Source organism: Berghia stephanieae, chromosome 3 (assembly GCF_034508935.2).
Source record: "Berghia stephanieae isolate SIO BIC M18660-M18661 chromosome 3, UCSD_Bste_1.3, whole genome shotgun sequence".
Lineage (NCBI taxonomy): Eukaryota > Metazoa > Mollusca > Gastropoda > Nudibranchia > Aeolidiidae > Berghia > Berghia stephanieae.
In genome coordinates, this window is record NC_088362.1 from 92,267,159 (window position 1) to 92,287,158 (window position 20,000).

Sequence of the window (20,000 nt, forward strand, 5' to 3'; positions counted from 1 at the left end):
CGAGATGACCGATGCACTGCAAATTGAAGTGTGTTGCGTTATTGCGTTGGAAGTAGTGCCGCGCTGAGGACCGGACCGAGGACCGGTCCCACGGTCTTTTAGCTGTGAACCGTGGTCCAGTCCCAAAGAGGAAGACCGCCGGCGGTCCTCACTTCTTATCACCTTTCAACGGTCTCGCGCCATACTACTTCCCCAGCGATTCGTTGCCTCGGTCCTTTGCCTATCTTCCACCAATCACCACCCATCCCACTTAATTAATCGCACCCACCCCCCTTTGCCATACACCAAACGACACAGACGACCATAGAGGCAGACGACCACCTCCCTCCACTCCGCAAACCGCCCTTTCGTGTGTGAGATGGGGGGAACAGGAGGCGCACGCCTTGGACGATTCCATTATACGGGGTAAATTTCAAAATTTACTACACCATAATGATCGCAATGACAATGATCTATGATGAAGGCATGACCCCTCTTCTCTAATGGGTTATTGTTTGAAATGTATGTGACTACTAAAGATGTGTGTGTGTGTGTGTGTGTGTGTGTGTGTGTGTGTGTGTGTGTGTCGAACCTAGCAAGTTGCAAGTCTGATTTTTTGTTTTCTTTTGTCCATCTCTTGTCGCCACTCCTTTCTATCGCATTGTTGTCATTTAAAATAATACAATAATATTAAAATTTCGTTTGGTGTTTTAACTAATCAAGTAATATGAGTTTCATTAGTTTCTTCCGTCCAAAAAAACCAGTTATAACGTCTGTATTTTTAAAAGGTCCAATAGAATATTTGGGGACCCCGATAGCTCAGTTGATAGAGCACTCTCTTTATACGCAAAGGGCCAGAGATCGATCCGGGTGCAGTCGATTTTTTTCTGAATCCCTGTCTACTCAGCAATGAATGGGTAGCTGAGTTTGTTAGATCTGGCGAAAAGTCACCATCGACCCTCTTATCACCTCATCCACCCCCTCTTATTATAACTTCACGTCTCTCTCTTACTCTTCAATGCTCGCTGCCCTCTAATGTGTGTGTGTGGGGGGGGGGGGGGGAGGGGGGGGGGGGGTAGGAGTTGCGTGTGTGTATCAACGCCACGAACAACTCGATCAACGCCTTGGGCGATGCCATTATCTCCGTTAATGGGGATAAATTTCAAATTTTATTAAATTATCGAAGTAACAATGAAGTACGGTGAGCAAATAAAGAAGGCATCACCCCTCTTCTCTAATTAGGTTACAATTTGAAATGAGTGTGACTACTCCGTGTGTTTTACTCCTGTAGGCCACGGTTTTCATCGTGTAGCGGTCTTTAACGGTTCAAGAATGAACGGACCGGTCTAGAGACCGGTCCTTGCGGTCTTCATTTCCCAAGGACCGTAGGACCGTGGTCCTTAAGCTTGCCAAGGACCGCCCCGCACTAGTTGGAAGTCCGTTTGCCAGAGAGTTTTATTTCCTAGAATGCCAAAAAAAAATCATAGAGCACGCCGTATTGTTTGAGAAAAAAAATATTTTTAAAAACTCGACTTTTCGTCTGTATATCTATAGATAGTATGCAGATGACGTCACTCAGGCCTTTGTTATTGTTTTTGCTATCCGCGTTTGTGAGTTGTTCTCACTAAACTGTATTAACCAGACTATAAAAGTTCATGGTTACACAGAGTTTGTGTGTTGGTCCGTTATACTTCCGGATGGCAATGTTGTGAACTCCTTGGCCAAGCGCATTCTATCTATACGATTTTGTGTACTTGTAACGTCCGTGCATCAATTTGATCTTTTTCTTTTGTCAGTATTAACTATTATATATTTATATTTGCAAAGACCACGGGGTATTTGAAGGTCTTTTGACATATTTGACAACTTCATGATTATGATTTGATATTATAAAGCTTTTTTTTTTTGTTTGTTGCTTTAGGTCTCTTCCAACACAATTGAGGTTATATGAGAGACCGTTATAAAGCTTTAACAAAATTGAAAACCTATTCATTCCCACTGTCTTTAGCACCCTAATAATTGCTCTCTTTGTGAAAAAAGTTAGATGTTGCACCACGTAAAATAATGCCCGCTTCCATAGGACGCTTCAAATTTATTATTGTTTTTGTTTTTGTTTTCTTTTATTTTTGTATGTTTGTATGTTTTTGGGTTTGTTTTTATTTTTTTTTTTTTGTTTTTTTTTTGTTTTGTTTTGTTTTGTTTTTTTGTTCTTAAAAACTTTTTTCTTGTTTGTTGTTTCAGTCATTCATTTTCTACAACCATTGAATCTATTACAAGATCTAACATTTTAAAAGAAGACACGCCCCTTTCTCGACGTGCGTAATATGTACCCGTCGCCCTTTTCTGGAATTAACAAAAAGGAAGAACTTATTTTCAAATTTAAAACTTCAAGGAGTTTTATTTTGAGAACTTAAAAATGGAAATGTTAAACTGCAATTATTATTATTTTTTTTTTGACGTGTTCATGGCCCGTCGAACCGGAGAGTGTAATTTAATTTATCTCCGGTTAGGTCGAACTAAGATCACGATAAAGCAGTTAGGAATGTCAATTTAGCGGTTTTGCCGTCAAACTACTTAGCCTTTGCATTTCAAAAGCGGTGTGACACGAAAGATGACTTTTAAACCAATTAATTTCAATTATTTGATAGACAATTTAACTACACGATGTTTATATTATTTTCAGCCTTGAGACAGCAAGACAACAATATTATAATATTGTCATTTTATCAAGACATTTAGTCATGGCAGCATCATATGAAAATAACGATTCATTTCTCGTTGATTCTATATTAAATCAGGCCTTAGTCGTTATCGAAGTTAATATTATAATTAAAAGAAAGTGTAAACAAATTGGAGGTTGGAGGGTTGATGAAGAGAAGAAAAGAGGATGAGGGAAATATAGAGGGAAAAGATGAGGGAGGAAGAGTAGGAAGAAGAGAACGAGGATATAGAGGAGGATGGTAGGAGAAGGGGAAGAAGAAGGGAAAGAAGAAGAAGACGAAGAAGAAGAAGAAGAAGAAGAAGAAGAAGAAGAAGAAGAAGAAGAAGAAGAAGAAGAAGAAGAAGAAGAAAGAAGAAGAAGAAGAAGAAGAAGAAGAAGAAGAAGAAGAAGAAGAAGAAGAAGAAGAAGAAGAAGATCGGAAGAAGAGAACGAGGATATAGAGAAGGATGGTAGGAGGAGAAGGGGAAGAAGAAGGGAAAGAAGAAGAAGAAGAAGAGAACGAGGATATAGAGGAGGATGGTAGGAGGAGAAGGGAAAGAAGAAGAAGAAGAAGAAGAAGATCAGAAGAAGAGAACGAGGATATAGAGGAGGATGGTAGGAGGAGAAGGGAAAGAAGAAGAAGAAGAAGAAGAAGATCAGAAGAAGAGAACGAGGATATAGAGAAGGATGGTAGGAGGAGAAGGGGAAGAAGAAGGGAAGTAGAAGAAGGAGGAGGATGAGGAGGAAGAAGAAGAAGAAGAGGAGGAGGAGGAGGAGGAGGAAACGGACTATCTAGAAAAAATTGGCGTTATCTAAGAGCATTGGGTATTTGTTATAAATTGCTTAGCAATTTTTATTAAACTAGTCTGAGTGGCAATCCTAAAGTAGCATGCTCTCGTCTATTGTTAAGAAGCTCTCGCCTTTCTTTCGATAATGTTGATATTTTATAGTAATAGTCTTGATATTGATGCTATGCGTTTATGATAAGTACTCATGACATCCCCCAGTCGGATATAACGTACAAACACACAAAACTATGTGTAAGCTTAAACGTTTATAGTCTGATTGATATTATAATTGAGTGAGAACTGATAATTAAAATAGCTGTCCATAACAATAACAAAGAGCTCAGTGACTTCAATTACGTTCCTTCTATAGCGAGGCTATTGATCTCCTCTGATATTTGGTACTTTACTAATTAAATGTTGGTTTGTATGTCTTGATTTACAACCGATCACTGGCCAGTCTGTGGTTATTTTCAAAGACATGCCTCGTGCTTGTGACCGTAGCCCTCATTAACTCATAATTTGCCACTGACGAAAAAATGCGCCACAACACGAGATGACGCAATCAATAGTTCAATGGGATCGTTTGTTTCCTTGAGCATTACTATCGACAACTCATTTTTCACTCTTTGTGTGTGTGTGTGTGGGGGGGGGGGGGGGGGGGTCTTCGCCTTGTATTGAGATGTAATTTTTAGGGGAGCGTTAGCTTTAAATTACTGATGAAGGAATTGTATCAAGCACCTGCATTTTTTTTCAATCGCCTCTCTTAAAATTGTGAAGGCCAGACCGTTGTCATCTACTGACACTAAAACCCACTAAACCCTCTTCCGCACTAGGACAGGACTGTCCTGGGACAGTCATGTCCCAAATATGTAACATATAGAATTTAGAGAGATCTTCCGCACCTATTGGGACGGGACAAAACAGTCCCGTTGTGTCCCAAGCCGTTGTGAAATGCTACAAAATCAACGGGACAGGACTGTCCCAGTCCCGTGTTCATATCGTTTGTGATAGTAGAAAAATATAGCAGACTTCCGCACTAGGACAAAAAAGTCCCAGACTTGGCGGCGCCGTGTCAAAGTTGCAATACCTGTCTTTATTTTCTGCATCTCTACTACTACTACTACTACTACTACTACTACTACTACTACTACTACTACTACTACTACTACTACTACTACTACTACTACTACTAATACTACTACTACTACTACTACTACTACTAATACTACTACTACTACTACTACTACTACTACTACTACTACTACTGTTGCTTCTGCTGCTGCTAATGCCACTAATATTAATACTTACATCCCTTATATTTTGTGTTTATTTCCAATTCCATTGTATTTATTTTCCAACAATAGTCCACACTTTATTTTATTTCACTTTCTATACTGCATTACACAGTTCCTCCCCGCCTCCCCTCTTTTGACTAAATTAATTACGCACCTTTTATAAATTTCTATTGCTCTATTTTAATTCGTGCTTCCTCACAAAGTAGCATACAATTTCCTGCCCATCAATGTTTTTGTTTATGCATCTTAACAACGCCACTACCACATTATCTCATTCGTCTGTAGTGTTTCATTCACCCTGTTTTGTTGATGAAGGGGAAACCCGAAACGTCCATTTTATCTGTTTTCGTATATTAACTGAAGTTTACAATCAATTTCACAGTTAAAATTTATTTATTTATTTATTTCAATTCTGAATATAAAAAAAGCAAGAAAAATTCAAAAAATAATTCTATGTGATGAAACCACGTACAAAATAATGCATAGCAACATAAACATTTTCGGCAATTTAAAAACGTATGTTTACAAATATAACTTAAGAAGTGTCACACTTTGTGACACAGCAGTAACGTGTCTAAAACCGGTCGCACATCTAATCTACCTTATTAAATGGTATAAAGAGTTTCTGACCCATAGACCGCAATGTGTAAAATTGGGTGAACATATCTCCAACAAAAGAACGTTGTCGAACGGATGTCCCCAAGGCTGTGTGAGTTCCCCAATCCTGTACATCTTATACACCAACGACTGCAGACCATCCTTTGAAAATTGTTTTATAGTTAAATATGCAGATGATACTGCTATTCTTGGCTTTTTAAAAGATAAAGTTACCGAAAAGAATTATTTCAAACAAATAAATATATTCACCGATTGGTGTAAACAAAATCAGCTTGAATTAAATGTTGAAAAAACGAAAGAACAGGCGTTTGGTGTAAAAAATAAAAACGACTTAAAGTGTGTGGCGATCGGTAAAGATGATGTTGAGATAGTTGACTATTTTAAATATTTAGGAATAACCATTGATAGTTCCCTCAATTTCTCTCAACATATTAATGTAATATCTAAGAAAGTTGCCCAAAGATTATACATCCTAAGGAAATTGAGAACATTTCAAGTAAGGAAGAAAACTATGTTAAGAGTTTATGACTCATTGATTAAAAGTGTAAATGCGTTTGGCTGCACCATATGGTTTGGAGGATGCCGACTTAAAGATAAATCAAAAATTTCAAAATCTATCAAAGAGGCATCAAAAATAATAAACCATCCTCTTGATGGAGTAGAAAGAATTCATGGAAAAGCAATAGAAAGGAAAGCATTCTCAATTACCAACAATAAAAAACATATTTTATACCATGAATTTAGTCTTTTACCATCTGGGAGAAGGTTTTGTCAGATTAAATGTAGAACTAACAAGTATAAATCAACGTTCGTTCCATCAGCAATAAAAATTTTGAATATTTCATATGGTACAGAAAAACCAAGGATTGATTCGTTGACTGATTAACTGATTAATTTATTTAATGTAAGATTAACTGACCAATTGATAATGATGATAATTTTTGGTGTCGAATTGCCACAATCGTAACAAATTGAAAACGAAATGAATATGTTTATGTTGTGTATATCGCACGTGTGAAAGAAAGAGGAGAGAGAGAGAGAGAGAGAGAGAGAGAGAGAGAGAGAGAGAGAGAGAGAGAGAGAGAGAGAAAATAAGTAGGAGTGAAATATCTGTTCCATCTTAGTTATCGTTTAACATTATAACAAGTGTAACTAAATGACAAATTGCCATATTTATGGACAATAAAGATCTATTATTATTATTATTATTATTATTATTATTATTATTATTCGGTAACTTGTGGGATCAATTATCTTTATCGTTATTTATTTCGGGAATTCTCAATGAAAATATTTTTAAGTAAGTCCTTCTGAGCCACTTGGGCTCATTGTAAGACAAATAAAGTCCTTTAGAGCCTTGTAGCCAATGGTGCAGGAGTTATCCCGGTTTCAATAGCGTGAAGCGGACAATTAACGTATTTGTTTGAAAATCTTTGAACAGGACGCTAGTTTATCGCAGATTACTATCCCAGCTTGACAGGTACCCTTTTACACCTGAATGGAGTGAGTGATTGGAGTAAATTTTCTTGCTCTAGGAAAGTACAAATTGGCTTCGGTCGGAATCGAACATAGAACCTCTGAGTCCAGAGTACAACGCGCTAACCATTTGGCAATCTTGCCTCCTAAGCTTATAAATCCGGAACTTATCCATGTTTCTGTGGCGTTGAGCAAACAGATAACAGTTTAAAATTTAAAATAATAAAATTCCATTTTTTCATCCCATAGGGGAAATTTTTTCTCGAGGGTCTATTCCAAGGGAAGGCTGGAATAACACAGGCGTCAGTCGCAATGCAGCGCCGCAATTTGAGCTGGGGCGAGGTATAACCCAGGCGTCAGCCGCAGTGCAGCGCCGCAAATTGAGCTAGGGCGAGGTGACTTACTCAAGGCCACACGTAGTAGTAGTAGTAGTAGTAGTAGTAGTAGTAGTAGTAGTAGTAGTAGTAGTAGTAGTAGTAGTAGCTGTTGTTGTTGTTGTTGTTGTAGATGTTGTAGTCGTAATAGTAGTAGTAGTAGTAGTAGTAGTAGTAGTAGTAGTAGTAGTACTAGTAGTAGTAGTGGTAGTAGTAGCAGCAGCAATAATATTACTCTTGCTATAAGAATATTTCATGATGATATAAATCTTATGTAAATAAATCTCATTGTACAGTGTAAAAAATCATTATCGTCATGTCGTATCTTATGTTGATTCATAAAATGTGAATTTTGAGTTGTACCAAGGACTTTAAAAAAAATTATTAATTTATAATTCAACCTATTACTATTAAATAACTAATCTACTAATTAGAAGATTTTACATTATTATTATCACCATTATTATTATTATTATTATTATTATTATTATTATTATTATTATTATTATTATTATTATTATTATTATTATTATCATCATCATCATCATCATCATTATTATTATTATTATTATTATTATTATTATTATTCTTATTATTATTATTATTATTATTATTATTATTATTATTATTATTATTATTATTATTATTATTATTATTATTATTAATATCATTATTAGTATCATTGTTTGCCTTGCTTTATTATTGATTTTATTTACTTGATTTGTTGATGAAAATATTATCTTCTTGCCTACAAATAAACTTTTGAATCTTGTAAAAAAAATAATAATGCATTTGCGCAAGCGATACGCGAGGTGTGTCCTGGGACAGTCCTGTCCTAGTGCGGAACCCCTTTTGAATAGAAGTGTTCTCCAGCGGGACGGGACAAATTTGTCCTGGGACAGTTTTGTCCTAGTGCGGAAGGAGTCTAAGACCCATAGTTTGACCTAATTTTTAGGTTTGTGGACCGCCTAGTGAGTTGTCGTTAGCAGTGCTCAAGGAAACAAGTGATCCTATGGTTGAACTGTTGAATACAACTCACGATTTGTTTTCTTTTGTGACCAAAGACTTGTCTTTTGACGTCATTGGTTGGTCACTGTCGTTAACTTATCGTCTGACACTGAAACCCACTAAGACCCATACTTTGACGTCATTTTTAGGTTTGTGGACCGCCTAGTGAGTTGCCTTTAGTTTTTAGTAGTCAAGTAAACAAGTGATCCCATTGGTTGAACTGCTGGGGCTGTTTTAATGAACGCGGACTAGCGATTAGTCTCTGTCTATCTCTGACTTAAGTCAATGACTTGAAAAAATCGGATTTCATGTGAGCTGACTAAGCAAGTCCGGGACTAAAATCACGGTATCTTCGGAATAAGTTTTAGTCATTTGCCGAAGCAAGTCTTCATGATTTAGTCTGTCTAGTTACTAGGTGAAGTCATAGTGTCAACAAGATAGCAGGTAATTTTTCTTCTAAGTAGAGGTTGCAAATCTTAGAAGAGGGGGAGGAGTACGACTGTGCTCTGGAGATGGTTTTTCATGTGATGCTGTTTGTATGTTTTTTTCTTTGAGGTTCCAAATGTGTTCGCTTAGTGTAGTAGAAAAATTCTTCATCATCACAAAACCGAACATGGCAACATTCAACAGAAGAAACGAACTAACATCCTCATGCAGACATAGAAACAAACACCTTTTATGTAATTACGAACCTCCATAAACACGAATCTAGAAAAATACAACAATCGACTTTCACTTCCATTTTCACATTGAATGCAACTTCAAACCACCATAATAATAGTCTCGACACCAAAACATCACAGGAAGTATGAAACAACAACACACAATCATAAACAAACAATAACGATTACACACACTTTCCGTAGATTGTCCCAGTGACAAGAAACAGGTCTGTAGGAGTAATAATAATTATAATTAAAATGTTTATAAATAGCTCCTTTTATCAAAAAGTTGAGCACTATTATTTCATGGTTTTTGCTTATATATATATATATATATATATAATATATATATATATATATATATATATATATATATATATATATAGATATAGATAGATAGATAGATAAAGAGATAAAGAGATAGATAGATAGATATTAATGAACCAAAAAAAAAAAGTAGTCCCAGAAAGCTACTCCTTGGACTCCACGTGAAAATAAAAGAGGGTTATATATTTTAAAGATTTACTCTCTGTTCAGGACCTGAGAGAAGTTATTTAGTTCAGGTATTTATATCAATAGTTGTACTGTTTGCTTTTAGGTTCTAAATAACCTGTCACGTGGGACTAATTCAAAAGTTTTACGAAAGTCCAAATGCATTTCATTAATATTATTCTTTTTATTTCTGTGTTTGGTGGAGTCGTTCATGACCTGAAATTGTTTGCTGCTCTTTAACCATACAAATACTAGATTTGGAGAAATAAATATGATGCTGTTAGATCCGTGAAAAATAAATTAATAATAATACGTGAGAAGGAAATTCGGCTTTCGCAGTTTCTTGAGAGAGAAATAAGATTTGTATCTATATGAGAGAAAAAAAGTTAGATGCTTGAGAACGAAATTCAAAAATCTATCTATTGAGATGCCTATAAGCCAGCCACACGGCCACGCCCACAACACCAAAAGCTGCTGCGGCTCCACAATAACGACGAATCTTGCGACAAAACATGAACCTCTTTGTTTCTGCTACGTTGTTGATGATCACTTTTTCTACAGACGGTCGTTTCTGGAGTCTTTGCCAATACTTGTTCAGATTTGGGTATTTCTTAGGATCTGTAAATCTTGGTAGAATACCAAGCACTTTAAATCTTCCAAGAAGAATACATAAATTGATGTCCGCTGCTGTGAAACTTTCACCACACAGAAAATAATCTGCCCCTCTCAAGCCGCTTGCATCAGCCATTTTGCATAATTGTTGCTCTATTTCAGCCATTGTGGTGTCTGTACTAACAAGAACGGTAGTGATTTTCTCTTTGTCGAAGAAATCAATCAACCTCTGTTTTGTAAGACGGATCTTCCGTTCATACATCTCTTTTAGTTCCGGATGTTCATTCATTAGTGTTTTGGACTCTCTAATATTCTTTTCAAATCGGTCTTTTACCCCTTGTGCATTCTGCATAATTGATTCAGTTGGTTTCTCTTGGGTAAAATCTGGATACACTGACACACCGAATGTAATGGTTCGAATGTCGAGGTCATCAATCTTCTTTCTCCAAAAGGCCACATGTTGTCCCTCTGGTGAGTTAGAAAAAGGAACAAGCGTATGTTTAATATCCGAAGGTAACTTGTCTGCAATGTCTACGATTTTTTCAGACTCGCTAAAGTATTCGTTTCCAACTTGGAGAGTGGGAACCTCACCATTAGGATTCACTTTGAGAAACCAAGGCTGGTTATGTTCGTTATCTGGCAAACAGATGATTCTCTCCTTGTACTTTATGCCCTTCTCTTCCAGGGATAGCCGGGCCTGAAATGACACCAAAAAGGATTGCTTACGATTGTGAGGAGAGAAATTCTGGCGTGATTGTTTGTTTTGTTTTTTTCACATATTGGATCTGGAGACTTTGATTTATTTACTCTCTGTCCCCATGGCACGGATCATTGTATGCTGATTTCGGATGTCGCATGAGCTAGTTTTGAGATAAAAGCGAATAAAGGTGAATTAATGATTATCTTCATGATTTTGTTGGGGGGTTTTTTTTCTCTTCAACGTTTTTATCACCTGAATGTTTCATCCTGTCACAAGCACAGGTCATCACTAAGAAGAACACACTAAAATGTATACAAATCATATGTATAATATATATAATATATATATATATATATATATATATATATATATATATATATGTGTGTGTGTGTGTGTGTGTGTGTGTAAAACTAAAAAGAATACAGTGCACAACAGAGATGATTTACAAGACAAAAAATATCATCTCCCAAAACTCTAACTATGCATCTGACGGTTTCCTTCCCAGCCAGGGTATCCAGCCAGGACCAGAACAAAACTAAGTAATTTCATTCAAAGACAAAGACAGAAAGCATATTGGAAACATATTTGGGGGAATAGAAGACACAGTAAGTGCCTCCCTTGCCCAATATGGGAGGCCAGGAACCTCACCCAGCAAGAAGAGTCCAAATGAACCCTAAATGGCCTTATTCTAGAACAAAAGGACACAAAGACATAATTTGGAGAGGGCAAATCATGTGTAATGATAGAGAAGACATCACATGTTTGGATCTAGATGCATATATTTACAGGTCTCATAACAGAACGCAATTATACGCTTGATTTTTCATTCTTGAAAATATTTTAAGTTGGTTTGAGAGTATTCCCAATACAACAATGAGACCATAACTATTTGGGCTATCAGATCTGCAAACACGTGCACATCGGTTTGGAGTGATGAAGAATCCACAGAAAAAGACATTTTCCACGTTCTGTCGCCCAAAAGAAAATTCCATTCCTCCTTCGACAAATTCGTAATGAAAGAAAATGGAATGAGGTAAGGTTTATGATAAAAGTCTAAAATGGTATCACGGTAGGGGTACAGTGCTAAACCAAACAGACATAAAAATTGACCAACAAAAAAATCAATCTCCCTTGACTGAATAAAACATCTGATGATGACCCGTTACCCAACAGTTGTTGAGACGACTTGAGCCTCACATCACATTATTGCTGCTCCAATTTATCTCTTTGTGAGGGGAAGCAATTTTTTAAAAAATTCTTCCTCATCATTATTCGGGCGAAGAGGATTTGAGGGGGGGGGGGGGGGTTGACTAATACAAACTATGATGTAGATATTGATGGTGATAATAAAGATGATGATGACGGTAATGGTGATGATGATGACGCTGATGATGATGATGATTCCGATAATGATGATGATGATGATGATGATGACGACGACGACGACATAAACTGGAAATAACCCATTGGCGGCGACAATAAACATATTATCAGCTCGCACTCATTATACACTCATGCATGATTTCACCCACATGCACACAAATACTATCCAAGGTGATCCTCCCTACACATTATAATTATAATATCATTGAAAACCACTAGCCTAACTCGACTTTAATAATAATAATAATAATAATAATAATAATAATAATAATAATAATAATAATAATAATAATAATAATAATAATAATAATATGCTACACACCGTCCTGAATCAAATTATGTTTCCAAAGGCTTCGTTGAATAATTGATTATCTATTTTGTATGAGGGTTTAAGTGTGCTTGATAAAGGCATATCAACAGTAACTCGTCAAACATGGAAGATTAAAGTATAATTCAAATATTATTATATTATTGTAAATTGACAAAACGCCTTTAAAGATTTTGGCCAGAAATCTATTGATACTATAAGATTAGGTAAAATACTCACAACATCCCACAGTCGGATATAACGTAACAACACACAAAACTATGTGTAACCTTAAACGTTTAAATTCTGACTGATAGAATTGAGTGAAAACTAATCATTAAAATGGCTGTCTATAAACCATAACAAAGAGCTTAGTGACGTCAATATTTACCGATCGGTTAAAGGGCGTCCCACTTATCAAAATTGCTCTAGAAATCCAAGGTAAAAATAGAGAAAATTTTCAACCTAAAGAAATGTTTTAAATTTTTACAAGTTGGAAATAATAACTTTAATCAATCGAATATAACATGATGTAAACGTTTTTTGAGCAAAATATAAATATAGCTTTTTGTCGTTATGATACGACAGTATTCGTCTTGAGTTGATCTTGCTAGAGTGCATAAAGAGGGCCGAAGAACAGTTGGGCCATAGATTTCGATAATAAAGATGTGCACGGGACAATTTGTTTTGTTAATGAAAACTTATTTGGCTTATGATACAACATAAACTTAAACAATGCTATTTTCATTTTTAAATGAAAGAAGCACTAGATATATTGGTGTACTGACACTATCATGAAATCACACAAATAATAACCTTAAAATTAAAAAGAAATTTATAATAATCCAATTTGTGTAATCAAATAGACATTTATTGAAATATAGTTTGCCTAAGTTATGGGCCCGAAACGTTCCAAATTTGGTTTTCTAGTTCTGTTCCAAAGCTATTATATTCGTTTTTGTTTATCTTATTTTACAAATCTTTCATTCACTTTTTAAAATTTGAATCGAAGTTGCATCAGTCTACAAAATACTCACCCTTTGAGAATAAAAAGATGAAGGAAAGAAATATAACTCGATGTTCTTCATTTTTGTCAAAGTGTAATCCAAGAAATGGAAAACTTCCTCTAATGTAATATCCAATCCTGGCAATATTCAACCGCGGATGTGGAAATAATAATTTAGACTTGCCGGTCGCTGAGAGATGTGTTGAATACTGCACGAATACCACAGTTACTAAGAAGAAGATAGCTGACAAGTGAAAATAAAATGCCAAATTGTGATTTTATTGCCACATTAAGTTGAAACACGTCAGTTTATTCCATTGTCTTCAGTGCCTTGAAACTGCTTACTTGACAAAATTATAAGGCCAGAGGCCGTGTTGGAATAAAAATCGTCGACAGGATGGATGCAAGCTTTAACTTACTTTGTTTATCGACCCTTAAAATACCGCATGTATATAGTTAGTAGTAATATGCCTACCAAAAATGTCTCAAAATACCTCCTCCTAACCCTCAAGCCCCACTCCTCCATACCAAAATGTCAAAACGATGATTTCTCAATCTCAAACGTTGATACCAATTTATAAATTGTTAAAATTTGGCATAAAATTTTTAATCTGGCAATCCTGACTCGCGTCCTTAAACTTTGGTCATGACAACGACGTTGCCAATTTGGCAGATTTTCTGCCAAATGTCTTTTTTTTTTTGGCAGAATTTGAAGTCTTCTGGCAGAAGAAGAAAAAGGTTTGGCAGTTTGGCAGATAATTGGCAGATTTAATTTTCAGAGGCCTAGTAATGAATGTATAGGTCTACTCCACGTTTTCCATGGCAATTTTTATGCACTATCTAGTGATTTTTTTAAACTTGGGAAATGAAAAAAAAAATTATGACATCGGCCTTGCGACTTTTTTGTTTAACAAAACTGATGCGTTTTCAAAGGGGGTACTATAAATAGTACAGTTTGGCAGATTTTTAAAATCCAGTTGGAAGAATGTCTGAAAATAATCTGGCAACCCTGCATGACTGTTGAATTCACTGATAATAAATTCTGAATTACGACCCACATTACGATAAACAATGTTGTTAGTTAAGCAGTTATGCATTTGTCACGTATATTTCACATGTTGTCATTCATTCGAATGTTTTTAAGGAGAGTAATATCAAAAATAAAAGAAACATGAAGAGAAAACAAGACCAAGGAGTTGTCTAAAATGAAAATCCTTTGATAGTCCGGTCTATCATGTTTTGATCATAGATCGCTTTACAGTGCAGCTCGGATATCTTAAAAAGAGTCTCTCGGCTGGTTTCATTATATACGATTTATCCATAAGTTCGAGATGAACGGAGGCTTCCATTGACCCGTGGAATTGGGCTTTATTTGGATTTCTGTAGCATTAAACGAACAATACAAATTGCTTGCAACCCTTTTTTGTAGGACGATTTCCTTTCACACGGCACTCACCGGAGATTTAGATCCAGCTACCCATCACTGCTGGGTGGACAGGATGGGAGGGAGGGGGGGGGTCAGAAAAAAATATATTGACAACATTTGGGATCGACTTCGGTCCCTTTGCCTAAGAAACGAGCGCTCGACCTATTGTCAAATCGGCCTGCATTCAATGCAAGCTCGAATCTTGAATCTAACACTCGTATAACACATTTTCACGTAGAGACCCTGGTAGCTCATTTCAGCGCCAGTATAAAGGAAGATGACAGAAGAAAAGTTATAGATCTAAGGTTAAAAGAAAAAGCAAGACAAAGGGGACTGGTTCAAACAGGGATCAGAAAATTCCACGAACAATCCACAGATGTACCAATTTTGACATGTCTGCCTAAAAGTCCCATCCAGGCATAAGCAAAGGGTCCCGCTATGAATGATACACTCAAATGTCTACAACGTAGAATATATATATATATATATATATATATATATATATATATATATATATATATATATATATATATATATATATATATATATATTCCAAACTAATAATTCAAAACAGAGAGATGATTTCTAAGGGAAAAATATTATCTTCTGAAAAAGGTCCCGTTTGATCATTTATACTTCCCAGCTTCAAACCCCCCACAATAACAAGGGGGGGGGGGGGGGGGAACGAGCAATCTCAATCAGAAACAAAGTAGAGCAACAGGGAAAGGGAAAATGGATATGGGAGATAGAAGACGCAGAAAATTACCTTACTGCTGACCATAGGTAGTCAGAAGACCCGACGCCACCCAGAAAGGAGTTTAGTTAAAAACGGAGAACTGAAGAAAATCCAAAGAGCATTGCATCCTTGTTTCTCATCTGAGAAGACAGAAAAATCACACAAGCCGGCACGAGATCCCCGTCAAGAGGGATAAAATTAAATCATATTAATAAAAAAAAAAAAAGTTAAAACAAAACAACTTGAGATTTTATATAACGCAATATCCACTAAACGTGCTCAAGGCGCTTTACAAAAACGTAAGATGTAGAACGAGACATAGCAATAAAGTAACAATTTTCCTTTTTTACGACGGAGCTTGAGACACTTTGGGATTTTTAGGGGTCCGGATTATCGGAAGATGAGTGGGGAAATATGTGTTTGTAGTTAAAAGCATCAAAGAAAAAGTCAAAAGGGACTGGTTCGAATAGTGAAAAGAAGATTCCACAACAATTGATGTTTCCTCTCTAACTTCTTGTTGCTATGCCTGTCAAGCTATTGACATGGGTGCCTTTTTGACTATGATCTTATAGTTAGAGCCTTCGGTTCTTCAATCGATACACAGTGCATACACTTAAAAATCACGTCAGTTGTTTTATTTTTGACTCGAAAATCTAATATAAAGTATAATTTGGCCCTGCAATATCAACCGCTGACCGTGAACCGAAGACCTATAGCCACCTTTAGTGCTTGCCTATCACCCGGTGTAAACAGCCCACAGATCCTGAGCATCACTCACAATTTTAACACAGATTGAAAAGCGTGCATAATTTTTGAACTGAGGTATTTAAGGTGGAGATTAAATTTTTTTAATTTAAGAGAACTTGGGTAATAATCTCCACACCACACGAGCAGTTGTCAGCTCCTACACTCACAGAATCGCCCTTTTAATTATAATTAAATTATAGAGTTTTGAAGATCCTATGATTTCCCCGTTACATATTACATGGAATTATTCAACACTATTGGCGTAACTGTTCCTGTTTTGTTTGTTTTCGTTTGTTTTGTTTTTGTTTGGAATGGAATTGTTTGATTGTTTGTTTTTAGGGGGTTTATGGCGATTGCTACACTTTTAGGTCACTAACATACGTAAAAATAAAAAGTTGGTTTAAAAAATAGCATTTCTGTAACTAAGAATCATATAATCTTACATTTTAAAATATAGTGTACCCAACAACTTTTCAGTGGCCACAACTTTAAATGCAACACTATATTTTTGCTTTACAGGTACATTAAAATTTAATCCAGATGATAAAATAATGTTTCCTGAGTACTTATCTCGTGGTCTATATTGTAAATGAAATAACAATTTGAAGGGCCATAACTCTTGAAGACAACACTAGGATTTATTATATTAAGTGAGTTTGAAATCGGGGACTTCAACAGGCATAGCACCACTGGGGCTATAGTAAAAACAACACCGATTTTGACACAGTAGAAGAATGGGCCCTCAAGTATAATCTTACATTATTGCATAATGCTAAAGACAAACCATCCTTCTGTAGCTCAAGATGGAAATGAGGCAAAAACCCATACTTGACATTTGTATCCTCTAAGCACCTCCACATCTTTGAAAAAAAACCTGTTTGTGATCCAATCCCCAGATCACAAGATAGACCAGTTGGTGTTACTGTAGAACCTGCAATAAAACCCACGAAGTCAATGCTCAGAAAAAGATTCAATTACAGGAAAGCCAACTGGGAAGGTTTCTCTTCTGAACTTGACTCCAGTTACATGCATCAAAGCAGATCCGAAGAACTATGACCATTTCAAGAGGATGGTATGGACAGCTGCAAAGAAATATATACCCAGGGGTGCAAATGGGACTATGTTCCATGTCTGACAATGAAAGCAAAGAACTATATGAGAACTATATGAAAAGTACACAAATGCCGATAACGAAGATCCATTCAGTGAAAACAACAATCAAATCGGGAAGGACCTTATGTCCGCAGTAGCACTGGAAAAATCAGAAAGATGACAAGAAATGATTTGTAAAACTGACATGAATCACAGCAGCAAGAAAGCTTGGGCAACAATTAAGAAACTCAATACTGGAACAAAGGGCCAGACAAGAGTAGCAACAGTGACGCCAATAGAAGTGGCAAACCAGCTGATCCAAAATGGAAAGCCAAAACATAAGACGAGTGACAGCTGCAATAATGACGCCAACCACGGCCCGACGGAAAACCTCCCATGTGGACCAAAACTTAATAGAAGAGAGTGGGTGACACTCAACCTAGCAAGAACTAGAGTAGGGAATACCGGACAGAACATGTTAAAGTGGAGACTTTCAACGGATGGTCAAAGTAAATGCGGATACCCAATGCAGTCTATGAAACACATTCTCTTGGAATATAACTTGGGACCGACGTGCACTGAGACACATAGGCTATGAAATGGATCCAGCACTGGTGTGAAACGATATGATGATGATATCGGAAACGAATACACTTTGACTTAGTATAAGTAAAATATTTCTTCCCGTGATAAAGCCAGGCTCTCGAGATAGCAGGTTCGTTTTCTAAAGGGGAAAAAAGACGATTAGAAGGTATAATTGAGACAAAAATCATTCTGCCGGCATTTGTGACTGACTGAAATAATGTGAAAATTGTGTGGTTTATCTGAAACACACTTTCTATTTTGTTTGTTTTTCTTTCCTTTTATTTGTTTATTTGTTTCCTTATTCTGATCGGTATTTTTTCCGCTTTCTATTATTATATTTGATGTCTTTTTTGTTTTTTGATTGATCTATTTTTTTTTGTTTTGTTGGGGGGGGGGGGGGGCTGTGTGGTTTTTTTTTGGGTTTTTTTTTTTTGGTTTTTTTTTTTTTTGTTTTTTTTTTTGGGGGGGGGGGGGGGGGGGGGTCAATCTGTGCGACTGTTGACAAATCATACAAGTGAAGCAAGTGAGTTAATCACCCTGTGACTATGCAAATTAACTAAGGTTTATATTCAAATTGGAAAAGAACGAATCAAAATCCAAACCGGATGTGATGTGGTGCCAAAGTATGAGGACTGATATATTTCCAACACAAAATAACCGATTTAGTTGGCATCCCAAGCACGCTAACTTCTAGGCTAAAGCCTACGTAGTCGGAGACTAGAAAGTACAAATAAGAACAGATTTTAAAAAGCCATTTACTACGCTCAGTCTGTTACTAGGCTGGTAGAGGAATAAATTTAGTCACTCTTCATGGCCCGTTGTTATACAGTAACCAAGAGGTGCCGAGCTTTAAGTCTGTGACTTCTTAGTAGTACGCTCACATAGGAAGCGATTTTTTTCATTTGTTTTGTTTGTTTCTAAGGGTTTTATGGCGCTACCGTGACATATTAAGGTCAATTCAGGGCCATTAAAAATAAGATGGGATAGTAAAAAATAAGTCTAGAATTATTAAAAGCACACAAGAAAAAGTAAGACAAAGGGTAGTGGTTCAATTAGGGAACTGATGTAGATTCCAAGAGCACACCATCAGTGTACTTAGTTTGAGATATCTTGAGTCTCATTCAGACACAGCACAGGATCTCGCTCCCACCAATAGAAATACACTCAAATGCTTACATAACACAATAGTCAAAACAAAAAGAATATTACAGTGCATAACAGAGAGGTGATTTACAAGGAAAATATATCACCTCCCAAAACTAATACTATACATGCTGTTTCCCTCACAGCCAAGGTCTCCGGACAAAATGAGAGAGGTCCTTCCGAGACAAAGGTAAAACGCAACTCAGAAAACAAATATAGGGGTATAGAAGAAGTGACCTTCACACCATAGGAGGTCATAAGACCCAAGATTTTTTTTTCCTTCACTGAGATCACTGACTAAGTGTCAGTCATCTTACATAAGAATGTTCCCATGAGATAGGACCCTGAATATGAGCAGCTTCACAGGAGCGCTTGTCTATACATTCAGACCAATATCATTTTATCAATTGAATAAAATTGAGGTATATTTTATTTTGACAATTGAAAACAAAGCAAACAACAACAAAAAACAATAGATGGATTTTTTAAATAATAATTATTATTTCCAGTCCCTTGGGATGTTTGGGAAATAAATTAGATGCTTGAAATTCGATGAGAAATAAATCAGATCCTAGTCGTTCCGAGAAAGAAGTAAAATGCTTATCGCTCCACCGGAAGGAAATTCATGTAGTTATGTGAGAATAATAAATGGATCCTAGTGGATGTGTGAGAAAGACATGAGAATCTTGGTATTCGTGGGGAAAATATATAAAACGTTTGTAGATCCACGATAAAGCTTATGATGCTCAGAGTTCCACGAGAAAGAAATTGGAGGCTAATAGTTCTGTGATGATTGGAGTTCCGTGAGAAATAACTGAGATACTTGTTCGTGAGAAAGAGATGACATGCATGTAGGTCCATGATAAAGAG

At 36.2% G+C, this 20,000-nt stretch overlaps 2 protein-coding genes and 1 pseudogene across 3 annotated transcripts in view; all 3 read right to left on the bottom strand.

Annotated features, from left to right (window-relative positions):
• LOC144968832 (ganglioside-induced differentiation-associated protein 1-like) overlaps positions 1-20 on the bottom strand; it is a 2,635-nt pseudogene extending 2,615 nt beyond the window's left edge. The window contains exon 1 of the transcript XR_013644660.1: positions 1-20. This exon is cut by the window's left edge and continues 152 nt beyond it. The product of XR_013644660.1 is annotated as a ganglioside-induced differentiation-associated protein 1-like (transcript).
• Positions 21-9,302: 9,282 nt separating this feature from the next.
• LOC144968833 (ganglioside-induced differentiation-associated protein 1-like) lies at positions 9,303-13,841 on the bottom strand. The gene is made up of 2 exons (XM_078907557.1): positions 13,433-13,841; positions 9,303-10,702 (listed from the first exon to the last, which is right to left on the bottom strand). The coding sequence occupies exons 1-2, from the start codon at positions 13,481-13,483 to the stop codon at positions 9,809-9,811; spliced, it is 945 nt and encodes a 314-aa protein (XP_078763683.1). The 5' UTR covers positions 13,484-13,841; the 3' UTR covers positions 9,303-9,808.
• Positions 13,842-19,528: 5,687 nt separating this feature from the next.
• Positions 19,529-20,000, bottom strand: part of LOC144968835 (ganglioside-induced differentiation-associated protein 1-like) — a 14,418-nt gene continuing 13,946 nt past the window's right edge. Inside the window, exon 2 of the mRNA XM_078907558.1 lies at positions 19,529-20,000. This exon is cut by the window's right edge and continues 1,067 nt beyond it. The gene's annotated coding sequence lies outside the window, so the exon portion shown is untranslated.